The 21,174-nt window shown below is 43.1% G+C and overlaps 1 protein-coding gene across 1 annotated transcript in view; it reads left to right on the top strand.

Annotated features, from left to right (window-relative positions):
* Positions 1 to 21,174, top strand: part of NCF2 (neutrophil cytosolic factor 2) — a 141,470-nt gene that overhangs the window by 65,106 nt on the left and 55,190 nt on the right. Inside the window, exon 6 of the mRNA XM_085601723.1 lies at positions 9,104 to 9,169. Within this exon, the coding sequence (XP_085457849.1) occupies positions 9,104 to 9,169 (66 nt within the window). The remainder of the gene's footprint in view (positions 1 to 9,103; positions 9,170 to 21,174) is intronic.

Consider the following 21,174-nt stretch of genomic DNA (forward strand, 5'->3'; position numbering starts at 1 on the left):
GACAATGGTAATGAGGTCCAAAAAGAGACCTGCGTCCGTAAAGATCTAATCATTTTCATCAGATTACCATCTATTAGATCTTGTGAAGCTCTATAAATTTGTATGCCCAAATACTTAAAAGTTTGAGGGGCAATCGATAGAGTAAAATCGCCAAATTTAATAGGGTCTGGGTTTTCTTTATGCCGCATGAAAAAAGCATGTGATTTATAAGCGTTGATGGCTAACCCTGACACCAGTTCAAATTGTTTGAATATATATGGAGTAGGTTCAATATCTGTGGTTAGTAAAAGTATAAGGTCGTCGGCATAGGCGGACACTATGTGTACTGATTTTCCTAGTAGAATCCCTAGGTCTGTGGCCTCTCTGCGGAGTTTAATGAGTAGGGATTCCGCAGCCAAGACAAATAACAGTGGCGATAGGGGGCATCCCTGCCTAGTTCCCCTTGCTACTGAGTAAGGATGGGATATATGAGAGCCAGTCCTAGCCCATGCCGTGGGGGCGGTATATAATAATTCGACCTATCGTAGATAGCCTTGTGGAATGCCATATATTTCCATAGCTGCTAGCATATATTTCCAATTAAGTGTATCGAACGCTTGCTGCAGGTCAAGGGAAATACACCCAGTTTCACAGGAAAGGTCCGATGCATCTTCCATTATATAATGTAGGTGTCTAATATTTAGAGAGGTGTTGCGGCCAGGCACAAATCCACATTGGTCAATGTGAATTCGTTTTGGGAGATAGGGAAGGAGGCGTGTATTTAATAATTTGCTGAGTATTTTATACTCGGTGGGTAATAATGAGAGTGGGCGATAACCCGATGTCACGGGGGTCCCTATCTGGCTTGGGAAGAGAAGTGACTAGTGCTTGCATAGTAGTTAGTGGAAGAGTGCTCGCCTCGTAAGCCGTCTTATATAATTTTTCTTAACATGGAACCAGCTTATCAGCATAGGCTGAGTAAAACTCAGATGGTAGTCCATCCAGTCCCAGAGTCTTATTATATGGGTTGTCCATGATGACCTCTTAATTCAGTTCTAGTTATAGGAGATTCTAAATCTGCTTGAGCATCAGTTGTCAGTTTAGGCTATGTGAGGGTGCTCAAAAAGGCTGCTATGTGTTCCTGTGATGTAGCAGTTTGGGTGCTATACAGTGTTTCGTAGTAGGCACAGAATGCAAGATTGATCTCTGCTTGAATAAGCACAACAGTACCGTCTGGGAGAGTAATTTCTGGTATCGGGATGGGGGGGTGGGGGGGGAGGGGGTGTTTCGTATGAGGGTTGCTAAAAGGGTGCCTGATTTATCTGCCTCCTTATGACTGTGCTGTGTGTATACACTATAATCTATCAGGCGAAGTTGCTCAAAAAGTTTGGCGTGTTAATCCTGGCTTCTTGTCATTGTGTTTGTTTAGCCGGGTCAGTAATAGCATCTCTTTCCAAAGCATTAAGGGTGTCCTTCACTAAAATAAGGTTCTTATACGTTTCCTGCTGGGCCCCTACAGTTGCCCCTATTGCTGTGCCCCTGATCACTGACTTAAAGGCATCCCATTCAACCAGTCGAGATGATGCGGAATTATAATTTTCCGTGAAATAATTAATAATGGCAGTGCCTAATTCATCCCAAAAGACTGTCTTCTAGAGTTTGTGGCCACAGCCTCCAAGTTGGGACCGGGGTGGGTACCCGCCCCCAATCAAGAATTATTTCAAACAGATTGTGGTCGGAAAGTGTTTTCCCAAGATACGTAGACTCTGAAATCTGGGATATCAGAGTTGTGGAGCAGAATATCTTGTCCAATCTGGTGTGTAATTGGTGTGGAGGGGAATAGTATGAATACTCCCGACTAGTAGGATTCTGTAGGGGCCACACATCCTGTAGTGTCCATCCTGCAGCCCCAAGCCTGTAGAAACTCTGCTTGTTTAATGGGTGCAGCTCCCCAAACTGGGGGGTGAGAGCGATCCAATTGGACATCTAGAATAGAGTTACCATCCCCTCCAAGGACCCGAAGATACACAACCCAGTCTGATAAGACTGCGTTCAGGTTGGTGAGATAGGCATTTTGTTCATAGTTTGGGGCATATACGCTGCCAATAACATCGGAATACCATCTAATATGCCCTGTAGTAGTACATAACGCCTTACTGTGTCTATACGCTGTTCCACAAGAACAAATGGTACCCCATGCCTGATCCAAATGAGTGTTCCTCTTGCAAAGGCATAATAGGATGTATTAAATAGTTGGCCTTTCCATTTGTTACGCATTTTGGTCACTTCGGAATTGGTTTGATGGGTATCTTGAAGAAGGGCTATTTGCACTTTGTCTATTTAGTTGAGCGCAAATTCTGTGACGCTTGTGGATTGACCCCATCCCTCGTACATTACATGTCATTATTTTATATTTTCCCAACATAGCCATTAGGCAGTCATATAGGTACAAGAAAATATCCTAGGGAGGCACGAGGAATAATTTACACAGTATGAAGCAGGGTGAGCCAGGAACCCAAGAACCCTCACCGTACTACAAAACCCAATACTTAGGCCAATGAATAAACTAGGTTGGTCCAAACATTTTGCATAACATACTAAGTCCAAACGGTTACTCAATGCAAGAACTGCAGGGGGGTGGGTCCTATACAGCACATGACGTTACATTATCAGACAGAGTTGCGCTTGTGACGGGACTCTAACCTGAAAGTATTAGCGTAAATCTCGGGAGAAAAACACAAAATATTTGCACATTGATAACATCCTACTTCCCTCTGGTATTCGGGGTTAGGTCGTTACTGGTAGCAGACCTTTGTGTTCCGTTCCATTGTCTTCTAACCAAATAAATCTTTTACTATCTGTGGGGTAATTGAGGGGAATAGAACATCATTACTTTCATAGTCAGTGTGCATCAAGTTATCATCTTAATGTTCCGGTGACGTTATCTGGGCAGGGTCACGTATGGAAGCGACCGCCGCCAATGCAGACTCCTGTTCTAGTAGTGCCTGTTCCGGTGATTGTTTCTTTGTGGGAGGTTTTCGTGTTGATCTGTTGCAGCAGGATCCAGGTTTATTCGTCCGTGTCGGGCACATCGTAACTGTTGATCAATATTGTCCAATATCTGAGGTGAAAGGGTGAACTCTAGCCAGTCATTTGCCACCTCGGGATATTAAAAAAAGTGAGATTTCTGGTTGTATCACATTTTTACTCTCGCTGGAAACAAGAGGGCATATTTCAAATTAAGTGCCGGAAGTTTCCGTTTAAGTGGCTGGTAGGATGCTCTTTGGCGCTGCACTTGAACAGTATAGTCTGGGTAGAGGGAGATTTGAGTGTTCTCATATTGTATTGGAGCATTTTCTCTAGCCTTTTAAAGCAAAAAATCATGGTCCCTGAAATTCAGGATACGGGCTATTAGTGGTCTAGGTGGCATTCCTGCTGCGGATCTGCCCGTGGGGATCCGGTGCGCAATTTCCACACAGAAAAAGGTAGATAAGCCTTCTTGGGCTATGTGCTCTTTCAACCATCGTTCCACAAATTGGGTCACGTTTGGGGCCTCCGAACGTTCCGGCATTCCTATGATTCAGACGTTATTACGCCTGGCTCTACCTTCAGCATCTTTGGCTCTGTCAAGAAGGGTAGCCAGTTGTGTTCGCATTTGCAATAAGTGTTCAGCATGTTCCTTATGTTGTGGTACTATTTCTAGCAGCGTTTATGTATAGCTTTTGACCGTATCAGACAATTTATTATGATCCGCACATAGGAGGGTGAAGCCAGTGGTAAGAGTACCAAGTTGATGCTAAATGGATTGGCGTGAGTCTCTTATTTCCTGTAGTATTTGATCCAGTTTATCAGGAGCAGGTGTTAAGTTCGTCGATGGGACACAGCTTATAGAGGATGATTGACAGGCCAAGTCAGAGTCCTCCTGGGCTGTTACGTCCGCTGATGGTATCACGGACTGTTTTCCTTTTGTGCGCCCCATTCCAGGGCGTGTGGTGAAGTTTTTATGATTGGGAGATCTTCCAGGGGTATGGCCACAGGGTGTAATGTCTGTCCTTCTGCCTGTGCCAGGAATAGAAACCAGCGTAGTCCTGTGCTTGTATGAGGCAGTTCACATTAGGAGCAAGTGTGCCTACTGGCCAACTCCTGCGCAGTCCGGCGACTCAGTTCAGTGACCCAATTATTAAGCGGCCCATGACAGCCAACCTCCGTCCGTGGTACATTGGGACAAAAGGGTCGGACCGGCACCATGCCCAATGTAACAGCCCCGCTTCAGTTCATGGGACGGAACCATAGTGGTGACCGAGGACAAATGGCACAATCACTGTGGCATGAATAGTGGTGGCCTCATATAATGAAGTATAGATCACCATTTGCGCACTGTATTGATATGGCCCAAAGGAGAATGAGACAGTCACTCATGAGATGCCCAGCCGAGTTACACAAGTAGTCGCTCTCCTCATCTCAATTGTAGCCTGTGTGTAAATGCCCTAGGAATGGCCCAAAGTAGCCCGGCACCACTCGAGCCCCTAATCCAATCCCATGCACTCGATAATCGAAAGGGGAACCACCGGCAACACATGGAACACCCGGCAATGTCGGGAGGAGCGCACCAGTCACTCGCAAAAGCGATCAATGACACAGCCAGGGAGCAGGAAGGCAGGACTCACCCCGTAGTAATTATGGCACAGGTAGGCCTCCACCTATGCTACGATGTGCACCCGCGGAGGGGGGCATTCCCGGCGGCAGTCAAAAGGACCTGAGGGGGTCCGCAAGACCAGAGGGTGCCTCCACTCAGGCCTCAGGCAGCGCCAGTGCTCCGGTCGCCAGGATCATGCCAGTCCCCTGCTCACCTCCACATCCATGGGGCCTGCAGGGCGCAGGCTCAGTTTGCGTGCAGGCCCGGTCGATGTTTGCCGCCGTCCTCAGCTCGACTCCAATGATGGCGCAGTTAGGCCTCCACTAATGCCCTGACGCGCAGCAGGGGAGGGGGGGGGGGGAAGTCTGACATCAATCAATATGACCTGGAGGAGTCCGCAAGACCAGAGGACACCTCCAGTCAGGCCTCAGGCAGCTCCAGTGCTCCGGCCACCAGCGTCGCATCAGGAGGGCCACCCATTCACCACCACAGCCACGGTGTATGCAGGACACAGGCCCAGGTTGTGTGCGGGCCCAGACCAATGTACACCGCCGTCTGCACCTCGACTCTCCTGCGGCAAGAAGGGCAGTTCAGGACTCAGATAGGTCTCTTCACGATCGTCACAGGTTGCACCACCGAGACAGGCGGTGCAGGGTGGCCATCGGATCAGCAAGGGAAAGCCATGCCCTTTCACCCACCGAGCAATGCGGCTCATCGGGAAGTCCACTCGAGGCTCCCCCAGTTAAACCAGGGTCCCCAGGATTCCCACCGGGATCAAGTGGTGCCACCAACAGACCATTGCAGAAAGGGGGAGCGCTTATTAGAAATTGCCCCCAGATTTCATAGAATTTTGCAGGTTTTAGCGGGTCCTGCACAGGAGCTCTGTCAAAGTGTGGCTGCCATGTTCGGCAGTTAGCCACGCCCCCCTTCCCCATCTTTCATATTTAGGTCAGAAGAAGCAGACATGCGGTCACTGGGTAAGAATTCCCAATGAACATGTTTGGCTAGGCCAAATAGATTTCTTCAGGTAAAGGCACACACCCATGGCTTCCAGAGTGCCCAAAGCCTTAAGTCAGTCTCCACTCTGTTGCATCTTTGCAGAATCTTTGGGCATCTTGTGTCTGAAAAGATATGCATGATCCTCCAGTAAACAGGTTAGACCCAGTTGTGTTCCAGAGTAGGGGACAGTTGGCTTTCTGCAGGTGTTGACCTGAGTGCCTACCCCAGACTTCTCCAATGAGTATCTCGTGAGCTACTCAGTAGCTCCTCAGTTACCTAAAAGTAGCTCTCTTTGTGCAGACCAGCCTACTATATTAGAAGCTTTTTCTTAGTTGAATTGATGTATGTATAGCAAAACTTAACCCACAAACTGATGTTTGGAGAAAAACTGTTGCATTTCCAAAGTATATTTAAAGTTGATATACGAGTGATAAAACATGTGGTTTTTGGATGACTTATTACTCATTCTATTACCTTAGTGCCAAGGGCATTGCAGCTATGACTGTAATGTATTATCTACATAGAGCGATTTCACATTGATAAAATGCCTTTTTACATTACTACTGGCAGCCATGACTGATGAACTGAAGTGGCCACTGCTAGTAATCTTGCATATTATTGTCACTAGTGTGATCTTGTTTTATGTGGTCACTACTACAACACTACTAATATTAGTAGTTCGGGATGATTAGCATTTCACATAAGTAGCTCCTATTACATTGAAGGTTGGAGACTCCTGGTCTACCCTCACTGATGTGCTCATTTAAGTCTCTGAAATTTGGGATTAATTCCAAGCCTCATTTTAAATGAATATAGCATGCTGCAACGCATGCAAATACATCGCGTTACGTTACAGCGACCACGTTGTTACAAAGGACATTACTACACAAGTCATTACATCGACTTGCAGTTGATGGTGCTGTAACATTAGGAATGTATCATTTTCTATTCCAACTCCAGCCTATGCAACAGTTGGGAAGGTGTTGGAATAGTAAATTATACTATTCCTTATGTTAGAGCGCCATCTACTGCAAGTTGATGTACTGACTTGCGTAGTAATTGCATTGCGTTGTAACAACGACCGCGTTGTAAAGGCATAAAGGTTGTTTCCCATTTTAAATGTCCTGGACGCTTTCTGCAACATAACTGTTTCAGGCTCTGAGGCTATGAAAAGCTGTGTTTTTCGAAGGATGATCAGATGAAGTAAAAGAGAGTCAAGTATTCCCAAGTAACACATGCTTGCTTACCTGCTTGATTTCAGTAAACGCTACCACTTTGTGGTGCAGTTATCTTGTGGACAGCCTGTGTGTTGTAACAGTGGCAATGAGGACAAGATTAATATTATTAGTTCATCTTCATGATCATTGTAATGAATAGTTGTATGTGCATTGGTGCCTGACTTTGTTTAGTTACAATGACACATACCCCACAAAACCCAATAAAGTTATTACTTCTTTTATAGGCACCAACTCACCTTGTCCTTTAACCATCATTCCAGAACACTTCCACTCACAATTTCACTCTTGCGTCCACACAACATCTGAAAACACGCAACCAACAGTTGTACTTCCCTTAATCAACATAGTCATAATATCAGTTTCCTCCTTAATCCCCTTCATGTATCAGTCTACACCTGCCAGGACAACTTAGGAAAAGCATGTGCATCATTTTAGAAAAATTCCCATGATTGCTGAGCTACAAGTCAGTGTTTCAGGGTAGAGGATTTTGTTGTACATGGACAGGTAGTCCATGTGGTGTGAACCACTGATGTAACTCGTGAGTCCCATCTCTCCTAAAGTGACTGTCTACACTACGTGAGGTAAATCCAGGGTGAAACCTTCAACATGCCTTTGGCAGAGGGTGGGATTCCTCATAGCATAGATTGTTTTGGAATATACCCACAAAGTTGGACAAATAGACATAACCCGCAGGTCATGCCTTCAACACACTTGGTGTTGTTTTCTATTGTGGTATGAGACAGGACATACTTCTTGATGAAAGGCCACTCTCGTGGTGTTTCATGTAGTAAACAACTCCAACCCTGGTGACGGACAGGTCACTGTTGACTGGGCTGCGGTCACCATTTCGAAATGCATTTAGAATGTTTCATTCAGCGTCAACAGCTGAGATGGCAGAGGCATCCTTCCTCTGCCATCCTTTAGATGCAGTGGTGGTGCAGCGGGACACTGGGAATGGAATTTTGTTGATTTCTATTTGAATTCCCATTACAGTTTCCCCCTAAATCAGGCTCCTACGTCTTACTTTACCTACTTTTTTATAGTCCATGCAATGTTCTCCTTCTAGTGGTCAGGGAAAAAAAAGATGTCCAATATTTTTTACTTTCTACTGCACACTGGTACTTAGAGAAATTTTTAATTAATTCTTAATTAAAATTTGCAAGAGAACAGGAGAAAAGAACCAGCTCAACTTAAAATGACACACATCAAAATAGCCTATTGCAAAAGGTCTCTTGCACACATATCCAACAGAAATGTTGGTTTTTGTCATTTGTTATTACTCAATTACATAATTATTATTACAAAATTCATAGAACGCACATCACAGTAGCATATTTGGAGGGGAAGGAACCATTTTTAAGTGAAAGGATTTTTTTGCTAAATTATTGACAACTGAGCAACAATGTGTTTTTATATAGACTCAGGAATAAAAGATGAAAGTTTTCTATCTATACACTGGTGGTTCCTCCCCTTTGGTTTTGCTTTGTTCGCCCTAAATTGGCAGGGTATGCCCAGACGTGGGTCTCTTGCTCACTTTGCCACTGGATTCAAGATAGCCTGGCTGATGAGGGTTATGAACCCGAAACCGGTCCCAGGATGCTTGTTTCTGGTCCAGGGAAGACATGGCTTGGCAGTTCAGGCTGGACTGTTCCCATGAGGCACAGGCTCAGACTGATTTGCATATGGCCATGTCTGAACTGGGGTGGTGGTGTGAGCTAAAGAATGATGATGGATTAAACCCGGATCAGTTGACTGGGGGTGAGTGCTTGCAATGTTCAACACTCCGTCCATCATCCCCTTTGGTTTTCTCCCACAATCCCTCCTTCAATTTTCCACTACCACGGCCCAGAAGTTATTAAATTAGTCACTTTAAAAGTAAGCAATGAATGTGCCACACACACACATTATTACCGTTTGTATGCATTTCCCCTTCTTTCTTTCTCTGATGCACATCACAGTTACTAAATGAGTAATTTTGAGTATGAGTGCATTGAAGGCAAGTTCGTCTCACTTAAGTCCATTTGAAACATTAAAATGGGTTGTTTTAAGTTTGGGCTAATTTGAGAAGAGTCATTTTGAAGCACTACACAGTGGCCAACTGAGGTTTGTGTCCAACTCACCCTACCATAAGTTTCATCGATGTATAATCCAACAGAGTGGACATTCTGCAGTCTGAAGCCAAGGGCAGTGTTATGAGTGGAAAATTGAGAGAAAACACAAATAATACTAAACAATTTTTTCTGTTTTTTAGGTGGTTGTTGTGGCGTCTGTTGTCGACAAGGACACCTATTCTGGATTCGCTCCTCTTCAGCCACAGGTAAAATCTTTAGTTTCCTTTGACACAGGTTGTTAACTGGTCTACAGGCAAGATGGGTACATATTTTTATTTACCAATGTTTAGAGATAGAATCCAGAAATATAGCACCCATGATGACTTTTATAATCGAGTAGTTCACTACAGCTCACATTTTAAATTATTCAACTGTGTTCAATTCTTTTCATTCTAATCATTTATTAGTTTCCAGATACAGTTACAGGCACATCCAATAACGCAATTCAGCTTAAAACTGTAATTTCATAAATTTTCATAGAAATTTACGGTTTGATTAAATGTGCCATGAAGACATACATAGAAACTATAACATATCTTACTGAGCATCTTTAAAGCACATACTGATTGGCATACCTGTAAACACATTTATTCAGCCTCATAAAATTCCACAAATGTCCCTCAAATGTCATCAAGAAAGAAACTTACCCCATTTCAAAATGAGATTCTTTTGAGGCCTTCTAAAAGCCCCGCCTCCTGCTAAAGCAGTTCCATGGACAAAGTTTGTTTTAATCTTCCAGTTCTTCAACACCAAGGGACTCTACATATGAAAAACTCTACCCATATAAGTTCACTCTTATATTCTTTAGGAACTGTACAAGCCTAAATGATGAATAGACAAAAGTAGTACATTTATACAAAACTGTAGACTTGCGTGTCCCCACCCTTTAAATTCAGGGCGTGGAGCATAATAAACAAGTGTAAAGTTCCTACTTGTTACTTTTCACATACAGGCGGACATCTCCATAGTGTACAGTATAGAGAAAACTTTATACGTTTAATAAAGGGTAACATTTTTTTTTTTTTTTTTAAATTAAAATATTTTGAAGATAAAAAAGTATGTAAATAATTTAAAATATGTATTTTAATGTAGAACAAAAAAGTCTTACAGCATTGTTAACTTAATAATTACATTTAAATATTTAATTGTTAGAAAGATTTAAATAAAACAAAATCCTACCTACAATATAGATTTTATATTATGTATTAAAACATTTTAAAAAAATGTAATGTATATATAGAATTAATTTAAACTAATGTAATTATTTTTTATTGAAGTTTAAAGAACTCACATTTTTTATAATAAACTAATATTTAAAATTGTTATTTATATATAACTTAACATTAAATGAAATTTGTTTAGATTAGAAAAAAAAGTTAAAATAAGTTACTTTCTTTTAACATTAGTTCCTATGCTTGTTTATTTTAATTCCCTGCGTCCATTTTTTCATATGGGAGGGTGTTGCAGTACCAATGGTTGTCCATGTGTTGTGCTGGACTTGGATGGTTTCCGATTCTTTTTTAGCTGTAAAAACTATAGAAGTGCAGTTTGTGATTAGCAAAGTGCTTACTCTATTGTGGGTAGGTGCATGCCCCGCCCCAATCCCCTCTAACCCTGCGTAACCCCTCCTTACTCCTCCCTAAACCCCTTCCATTCATTTGAAAATATTCTGTAAGTGTATAGGTAGGTTAAGATTTATTATTACTATTACCTCAATATCTATGCACGTTGAAGATATATATATATATATGCAAAACAATGGAACCTCGGTTGGAAGAGGCACACTGAAAAGGATCCTCGTAATGGCAACAGGATTCACTTCACTTTGGAGTAAAAATAAAAAGCCTTACGCGTTTCGGAGCTTTGTTATGCTCCTTGTTCACAGGCATTCCATGTCATGGCGCAGGTAAATGAAAGGAGCACTTCGACCAGCATGCAATTTATTCTGTCTTTCAATGGATAACAGGTGAGTATCACAAATGCGGCATCCTGGTATTTGTAGTCTGTACTTTTTTTCCTTTGTGGTAAATATTTCGTTACCGGTACTATTTTTTATGCGGTAAAGTCTTAGTGAGAATAACTCAGTAAAAATAAGAGGCAGAATCCGTGGTATTAGAGGTTTTAAAAGGCTTTATTCCTATACAAAGGAATACAATTCGAATTGTGGGCCTTCTATTCCATCACCACGAAAGTTCAGGAAGGAAGGGGCATATATTATTGACAGATAAGCAGTTTTATAGAAAATGCATTACAGTGAAACAGATGCAAGAGGCGTAACAGCTGATAATACAGATAAACTGTGCATACGTAACTAATAGAGGCGTATACATGGGTGTAACTAAAATACGTCATTAAACATGATGTCACAAGTGGGTGGATCCACAGAAGAATCCTGCAATGTCAGCAGAAATATTTGGCAGAGATGCGCGCGCAGCCGCATGACGTGTGATTGACGTGCGACTAGAGGGTGAAGGGGACTTGACATTTAGCTCTACATGTGGAGACAGAAGTCTGGGGTTCATGTCAACCTAATCCCAAATCATATCTAATATCCTATGTTTAAAGAACTGTGTTATCCAAAAGGAAAGGTCTCTAGGATAGAATCTATTCTATACTGACTGTTAGTGCGTGTACAAGCGTCTAAGTGTCTACATGAGATGCGAGGGGGTAGGAATATTCCATGGTAACGGGATTATGAATTACTTGCATGAGGACAGCGAGGCCTGGCCCTTTGCACGATAGCTGGAGGAATGTTTACCTAAACTGCTAGACAGGAATGCATCGGATGAGGAGCGGAGGAGATAATCTTGAAGGTGAAATACAGTTTTTGGCAGGCGATAGGCTGGATCAGGCACCGTTAGCCGCGCAGGGAGTAGGACAAAGTTCATGGATACAGATGCAGGCTCAGACTGGAGCTTTCAGAGGCAGAAGGCAGGAAAAGGCTTGATGACAGAATTCAGGGCCTACTCGCCTGAATCTGTAAAATGTGGAAAGTGAACCACATAAAGTCGGTGGCCTTTCATACTTAGGAATGGAATATCTGACCCATTCATGGCGGATCTGAAAGAGGACATGTTGACGGTGGACGCACATATTTTTGCGTCTTCAAAACTGGAGCAGGAGTGAACATACATGTACTTATAGCATGTACATGGAGCCGTTGGGGTCTACGATAGGGGACATAACTGATCACAAAATTCATATTTCCTCATTCCCTCCTTGTCCCCTACGGACCCTCAGGAGATATCGATCTTCATCAATCCATCGATCTGTTCATATAGCATCATTTGTTCTTCTTTCTTCTTCCGGGATCTTGAATGAAAACGTGGATGTGGGATACATGATGTGGCACACAGACCACAAATCGCTGGCCCGCATTGTAGACATAAGCAGCAACTGAATAGTATGAGAAAGCCAATACCTAGGAAGGATAGGATTCTCCATCCCCAGGCTGACAACACGCCCCAGAACCAACCGGACCAAGTCCAGGTGCCTGGACTCTGGTGTATCTGGCTTATAATCTTATGAAGGCGGGTTATGGCTTTATATACTGACGGCGAATTTTCTGGTATGAAAATGCAACAACTTGATCCGATGACCCTACAAGCTCCGCCCCTATCGGCCAGGATGACGTCAAGGACAAGACGATTTTGAAGCACAACAATCCGCATAGCAGACTGCTCTTCTGTTAAATTGCCTAAGGCGGAAATAGTTTCGTTCACTACTGCTTCAAGGGTTCTGGTTAATCTACGTATCAGCTTACTATTAGTGACTGTACCTATATAGGGAAAGAATCCTTTATTGAAACTGTGTATTTTTCCCATGCTGTTTCAGTGTAATCGACAATTGGGAGATCTCTCTGTTGTCTATTGTGTACTAAATGGGTATTTCTATGATAATCAGGAGGAGCTAGGAAAACAGGTGGCAGAAGAAATGCTATGTAACAGGTACCATCCCAATCTAGAGGTAGACATATATACGCGGTCTGGCCACATATGAAGTAGGAATGATGGGAAGCTCTAAATGTAGACTTGCCTTGATCACTGAATTTTATTACAGTGGTGCATTTACTATGGCCCATGTGTATGGAACCATTCTTTCTTATACATAATTCCCCTTTTACTGGGAATACTGACATGGCGGGCAAGATTGGTGTAGCTTCAGATTCAACGTTCAGGATCATGAGGTTAAGTGTAAAATTACCTAATCCATATACTTCATTTTCTAGATCAGTTCCTGTTCTTTTGGGGAGTCCCTCCTTGTTAGGGTAGCAGACTTTAAGCAAAACTAGGTTCAGGTTTCCCCATACCCAGTTGTCTTGATAAACTGCGGAATTTGAATCTAGGGAATTAATCAAACTAAACCATGCTCCACAGGAGCCATTGTGTGTGAACGGATAGGGAAAGAGGGACAAAACTCCCTTATAATTCTGATAGGGAGGGAGTCGGCCACATATCCAACAATTTGTGGCATTGCTGGTCTGATGGGAATGATGTAACATACTAATGAATGTGTTGTTGCGCAGCGCAAATCTATAGGACAACTCATGCTGAGGTAATTCGCTAAAAGAATGTTCTGCAGTTATATTGTAAGCACGCTTAAGAATAGGGTAATACATATGCAATAGTATGCTGAAAATAATGATCAGAAGACTTAGAAAAAACAAAATTAATAATGTTACTGTGCAGTGACTACGAAGTGATTTACAATACGCATGCTTTTTAAGCTGCGTCTGCTGATTTCTTTCTCTATTCCGGTCTAGAGGATACATGTCAGAGACAAATTCAACCGATTCACCTTGGAGAGGACTTAAACAATCAAATTGTCTGACTTACTAGACCTCAATTTTAGTTTGTAACGTTCTGGTTTTGATTTCTCAACCAAGGGGAGCTTTGAGTCTGTCTGTGAGGGAATACAGGGTTCAGTATTCACACTGGATGGTAGTCCATAAAATTTCTTGATATGACTTGAGTGCAACCACCCTTTGCGACCCTCAATCTTCACGGCAGTCCTTGTAGTCAATAGAACCAACTTAGGCGACTTCCACCTAGGATCCAGTTGGGTCTTCCGGTCGAAATTCCTGACCAAAACCAGGTCACCAGGAACCACGTCATGGGGCTTCACCTCAGTATTATCGGGAAAAGCTGCGGTTACCTGTGAACGACAAGATTGTAGTGCAGACATCAAGGAAGCCAGGTAATCTGTCAGCATATTACAGTCAACATCAGTGATTTTGGGAGGTATAGGCGTCCCCCACATATTTGGTGGTCTACCGAAGATCACCTCGTACGGGGATAGCCCAGTTCGAGAATGTGCTACCATTCTCATGTAAAAGAGCGCAACTGGTAAGGCTACTATCCAGTCGACACCTTTTTCCCTACATATTTTGGACAATCTAATTTTCAGAGTTTGATTATGGCGTTCCACGAGACCTGCGGCCTCGGGATGCCGGACACAGTGGAATTTCCATTGGTAGCCTAACAAAAGGGAAACGTGTTTCATTAGTTCGGATGAGAACGGCTGGCCGTTATCTGAGTAGACAACACGTGGTAAACCGTACCGTGGGAAGAATTCTCGAACTAACTGTTTGGCAGTAGTCGGAGCAGTGTAATCTGAAACCGGGTATGCTTCTGTCCAACGGGAAAGAGCACAGACAACTACGAGAACATATTTGAATCCTCGACATCGTTCCATCTGGATATAATCCATCTGGAGGACTTCAAAAGCATGATTAGGAGGTTGAAATCCACCCTGCTCTACGGGGATGCTTTTACCTGGATTAAACTGACAACATATCATACAGGTACGAACTTTTTGTTTAGCTGCTGCTCGCAAGTGTTTGTTGAACCAAATGTGTTGAATGCTGTCTAGCATAGCTTTTTCTCCTAGGTGCGCTGGACTATGTATTGTGTTAATGATGACTTGAACCATAGAGTCGGGAAGAAACCATATAGATTTTTCCTTCGTCATCCATCCTTGATCCGTTTGGATCCCTCCTAATTCAGTCCATTTCTTTATTTCTTCTGGTGTAGCATGTGTCTGTATGTCAATTACATCAAGGGCGGGATCCTTAACGGTCATGCAATGTGTTAGTGTCGGAACTATTGTCTTTGGCATGTCAGTTGTGAGAGTCTGATTCTGAGCAGTCTGTTTAGCTGTTCTGTCAGCTAGGTCATTACCCTGAGAAATGATATCGGTAACTTTTGTATGGGCTTTGCATTTCATAATCGATATTGCAGTAGGTAGATGAATTGCGTCTAATAGGGCTTGAATGAGGGGTCCGTGTTGGATGTGGGCACCGTGAGAAGTTAAATAACCTCTCTCTCGCCACAGTACGCCGAAGTCATGGACGACTCCGAATGCATAACGTGAATCTGTGTATATGTTGACTTTCTTATTTTTGGCTTGAATACAGGCTTGTGTCAGAGCGATGAGCTCTGCTGCTTGAGCTGACAAAGTGTTAATACGATTTGTTTCAATGACTTCAGTGTCTGTTGTGACTGCGTAAGCACCCACTAACTCTCCTGTACTTGTTCTCATACATGACCCATCTACATACAATGTCAAGTCTGGATCTGACAAAGGGATATCTGTCAAGTCTTGTCTGGGTTTCGTCGTGATAGTAATGATTTCGACACAATCATGTGCCAATGGATCTGTTCCGCCCACTGGTAACAGTGTGGCAGGGTTTAACGTATTACAACGTCTGATTTCTGTGTGTGGCTGAAATAATGTCAGTTCGTAACCGGTGAGTCTCGCTATAGTCAAGTGTTGTGTTTGTGTGCGGTTCAAGAGAACCTCCACTGCATGTGGTACTTGTACTGTCAATTGGTGTCCTAACACTATGGCATCGCTTTGTCTGATTGCTAAAGCTGTTGCTGCCACCGATTTCAGGCACGCAGGAAGAGCCTGAGCTACTGGATCTAATGTACTAGAGAAATAAGCACATGGTTTGTGTGATCCTGCTTGTTCCTGAGTGAGTACTGACAAAGCAGTACCTTCGCGTTCTGTAACAAAGAGTGTAAACTGTTTGCTGTAACATGGTGTTGCTAAAACAGGTGCTTGGCATAAAGCTTTCTTTAAACTTTCAAAGGCGTGTGTATGTTCTTGAGTCCAAGGGAGGACAGTCGATGTGGCTGCCTCCTGTGTTGTCAACTGGATGAGTGGTTTTGCTAGAAATGCATATTGAGGGATCCACTGCCTACAGTATGAAGTGAGGCCTATAAAAGCCCGTACCTCCTTTTGTGTCTTGGGTGGTGGCATGTTAGCGATTAACTGGATGCGGTCGGGTGTAAGCTGCCTTCCCTCCTTGGACAGCGAGTGCCCAAGGTAAACAACTCGCTGGACACAGAATTGCAGCTTAGAAGGGGACACCTTGTGCCCCTTGTCGGCCAGAAATTTCAAAACCGTCAGTGACGCTTTTTCACATTCACGTTCGCTTCGGGCGGTGATCAGCAGATCATCGACATATTGAAGCAAGGCAGTGTTAACTGGCATGTGGATACTGTCAAGTTCTCGTTTCAGTGCTTGGCTATAGATGCTGGGGCTTTCTGTAAATCCTTGAGGTGCGCGTGTGAATTTAAAACTTCGTCCATTTAAACTGAATCCGAACAAATATTGACTTTTCGGATCGATTGGGACACTAAAGAAAGCATTCTTGAGATCAATTACAGTGAAGAACGTTGCTTCTGAGTCAATAGCTGTTAGTAATGAAGAGATATCTGGGACCACGGGGTATTGTGGTACAATACATTTATTTAATTCGCGCAGATCAATAACTAATCGATATACTGGTGGTGCCTTTGGATCCGTTCTTTTAAGAAGCGGAATTATCGGGGAATTACACACATTGGAGTCGGTTTCGACAACCACTCCTTGTGCAATGAACTCGTCAATAATTTGCAGTAAAGCCACAACAGCATCGGGTGGTAACTTGTATTGTCGCATTCGTGGTAGTATTACTCCTGTTTTTAGTGTGACACGATATGGTGTAATATTCATGCAACCAACATCAGTGGGGCCTTGTGCCCATAAATGTGTAGGTAAATTCTGCAGTCGGTGATCCATATCTCTGGACACGTAGTGACCTTTGAAGTCACGTAGAAATAGTCGTACTCCTTCCGGAGAACAACATATTATGGCTCCTAGAGCTTTCAATGTTTTTATACCTAACAAGTTTTCTGGACATGATTTAGTAAGCAATAAATCTGTAGTACGTGTCAATGGACCGATTGTAAGTGGAAGAGGTTGTGTTACGTCATTAATTATGGGTTTTCCTGAGAATCCAAGGGAAATATTTTGTGAGCCGGAGAGGGGTGCCCCTGGAACTTCACTACGTCTTATAGTTGTTCTGCTTGCCCCTGTATCAAGTAAAAACTTTCTGTCTTCCCCTAATAGTTCACTATGTACATAAGGTCCCTCTTGGTCTACAGGAACCTCAATAAGGGGTAAGCCAACTTCCCTCTCTAGACTATGTCATGTATATCGCTGATAATCGGGATAATCTGCTTGTGCATACTGATACATCTGTTGTGTTGTTGCTTGTGTTGCAGCCATAGGCTGCGCTTGTGGTGGTGCTATGGTCTGTTGTGGAGCTCCCTGTTGCGGAGCTAGTTGTTGCGGAGCTAACCTAGGTTGTGCATGCTGAGGGATTTGTTGTTGATTCTGATCCTGTCTAGGTGGATGTGGTCTCTCCTGGGTTCTACCTGTAGCAATATTATGTTTCAGGACTGGACAATCGTGTATATAATGACCTGGCTGTTTACAATAGTTGCATGTCCCCTTTGTAGGACCTGCGGAATCACCCTTATGATGACCATCGGCTGGAACTGACTGAGCAACAAGCATTTTCATTTTTGTATCTTTCATACGTCTTTGTTCGTGTTCTTGTTCCTCTCTAATTCTATTGTGATGATATTGTAACATCTGTAACATCTGTGATGGGGTATTACCTTGCCAGGTACTTTCGAATTTCAATACTCTATTCTTGACTTGTAGCAGAGAATTTTCAACTAATTTTGTCACAAACAGATGTGGATATGATTCACTACTGGCTTTTATACCACTATTTATACCAAAACATTTTTCAAATCGGGAATAGAAATCACTAGTGTCTTCATCTGGCTTTTGTTTACAGGCTGAGATTGCACCCCAGTCTTCCTTTTTCGTGGTTAATAAACGTGGCAGTACCTGCACTAGTAGTCCTGCTAGTGCTGTAGTCTTTTCCCCAAGTCCTGATCCTGCAGCTCGGGCCTTCTCCTCGTTCTCTAATGCTGTCCAATCTATCTTTTGGTCTCCCACCTCCCATTCCTTTTCTTTGAGTTTCTCATAAACACCGGCGGGTAATAGGACTTTTAATATTTTCATAATATCGGGGTAGGTATACTCTCCCATGAGTAACATGTCTTTTATCTCGCGGTGGAAACCTGCTGGGTCCTTGTCATGGCTGGGTACTACTTTCTTCATTTCCAATAATTCTAGTTTAGTTATAGGCGTGTACACAAACACGCGTGTAAAGTTATTACCGTCACCTCTGATTGGGTGCACTTCGCGTAACGGGTTCTGTCTATCTATATGACACATTTTTCTTCCCATAATGGGAACTGGAACGTGTTCTGGGCATACGAAATTTAAATATTGATTTCGGGATTCTAGAATTTCTTTAATCAAATCAGTACTTGACCCTCTCCATATGTTCGTTAGTAGTTCTGTCAATATGTCAGGTAAGGGTCCTGGATCGGAGTGTTGGCTTTTATATAATATAAGGAGGTGTTGAATCATGTATATGCTAGCTAAGCGCTGTTCGTATGGGTCAAGATTCAGAAACGTGCAAGTACATCATCATTGTAGTCACTGGGACTGTCAGCCCATTGTACTGCTGACCTAGCTAATTCTTGTTCGTCCATGGAATCGAGCACATGGTACCCTCTTCGATCTCGGAGTAATTTATCAACGGCTTGGAATAGGTGTTCGGGGGATTTTGTATTTAACATAGGATTTGGAAAATGTCTATTATATTCTGGACGTATTGGACGTATCGGGTCGTTAAAGTCTCTAGTATTATTATGGGGTCTTCCTCTACCTACATAAGCTATTGTTTCGACTTGTTCTGATTCTTGCTCCTCCTCCTCTTCTGATTCTACTCTGTCTGTTTCTCGTCTTTCTTTATGTATTCGTTGTACTTCCTTGCGGATCTTTCGACTCATGGCGATTATACACGCCTGTCTATCGTGTTTCTCTTCTGATATGTTCTGACCCCATTTGACAAGTCTTTGCATGGTATCGTGATCTGCCCCGGGCCTGTCTTGATTCCTAATTACACAATTTATGAAAAAACGTAGTAGTTGTCTTTGGACATCCACTTTCTGGTATTCCATAGCTTCGTTAATACTTTCTGGACCTCGCCCTGTTTGGACAAAGCGATATATTTCGTCTAGGTGTTCACTCATTCCTGGTATTGTCATTAAATATAATGTAGCTCGTCTTATACGTAGTGATGATATGAGTAATTTGTCCTGTCTACCTGGTACTGGGTCGTATCTACAATCCACAAGCTGTTCTTTAAACATGTCGGATGTCGCTAATTGGGGTGTACGTTGGAGTGCTAAATCTCTAAGGGTCTGTTTATTTCGCGGCGGGGTGGCAAACATGTCTGTCGTACCTCCTGTAGCACCATCTGAGGTGCTAGGCACGAAAGGATTCGTTGGGCGTAGGATAGAGATTGTGGATGCGGGAAAAACTGCAGAAACGGACGGACCTGTGGGAACTTGTGTAGGAGTTTGTAGTTGCGGGGATACAGACGGATGCTCTTGGTGTTGAACACCATCGGCAAGCGGTATGTGTGGTATGGCATTAGCATACTCGGGAGCTACGTCATCTAAATAGGAAGAAAGAAAAACGTCCTTTGCTGTTTTGGGATGTGCTTTGGGATGTGCTTTTATCGGGAGTAATGGAGGAGTTAAATCTTTTGGTATTTCCGGGGTAGCCTTAGGTAACCCTTCGGCCAGAAGAGGATACATACCATTCATAAAAGTGTTTCTTTGTCTATCTACTTGTTCTAATTTTACTCGGGTACCTTCCTCAAGTAATAGATTTTCTCGAGTTTTATTTGAATTCTCTCTACCTTTCTCTTCCTGTCTGTGTGCTTTTTCTGTACGTCTGTATGATTCTTTACGCCATAATTCAATGGCATCTTTCTGTGACTGTCTGGCTTTCTTTTTCCATAATTCTTCTTCTACTCTCATGATGCAATCTGCATCCCAGGTCCCCGTTGCGGGCCATCTCTGACTCTCTGGTAATTCTTTGGTGTAGTCCACCCATAAATCAAGAAATAATACGGCATCCAGACCATGCTTATGATACATAAAGTATCCTGGAGTATCCCTAGGTGGAATGGGAACAGCTTCTTCGAGTACACCTTTTCTAGTTTTGATCTGTCTTAGTTTCGAAAAGAGCGGCATTTTTAGATCTTGTTTCTAGAACACACTTTATACGATGAACACAATAATGAACAGTCATTCACACCACAATGTATAGAACGTATTAAAACATTTAACATTTAACAGTTTTAACGAACAATAATAACTAATAGAAAACTAGTTACTGACATAATACTGACACTAGATAATATTTATTTATATGCAAGACATACTATATATACTGCTAAACAGTACAGATACACTGCTGAAACAGTGCAGACCGGACTTGTGTACCCAAACCCGTCTTGACCGGCACAGACTATGTGCACGTTAAATGCCTCCCCGGTAATGGTACTCACCGGGTAGCTCGGAACGGAAGGCCTCGGAACGGAACTGAAACTGGACCGGACTCGACTCGACTGGACTCGGAACTTCGGAACCTGGTGGGCCTCTGTATACCTCGGATCTTGCTCTCTCAGCTAGGCTCTGGTCGGGATACTTCGCACGTCTCACCGCCTTGTCTGGGTGTTGATTGCAGCCTCAGTCGCTCCCGCTTGGCCGGAGGGAGATACAGGAAATCCTGCGGGTACGCGTTTTTGTCCGTTCAGCTGTGGCAGGAGACCGGGCCTGCAACGCACCGCCGGCGCGTGAGATGAGAAAGTGTCCCTATTCGGGCGCCAATTTATGTGGTAAATATTTCGTTACCGGTACTATTTTTTATGCGGTAAAGTCTTAGTGAGAATAACTCAGTAAAAATAAGAGGCAGAATCCGTGGTATTAGAGGTTTTAAAAGG

This window comes from Triturus cristatus, chromosome 4_2 (assembly GCF_964204655.1).
Source record: "Triturus cristatus chromosome 4_2, aTriCri1.1, whole genome shotgun sequence".
Classification (NCBI taxonomy): domain Eukaryota; kingdom Metazoa; phylum Chordata; class Amphibia; order Caudata; family Salamandridae; genus Triturus; species Triturus cristatus.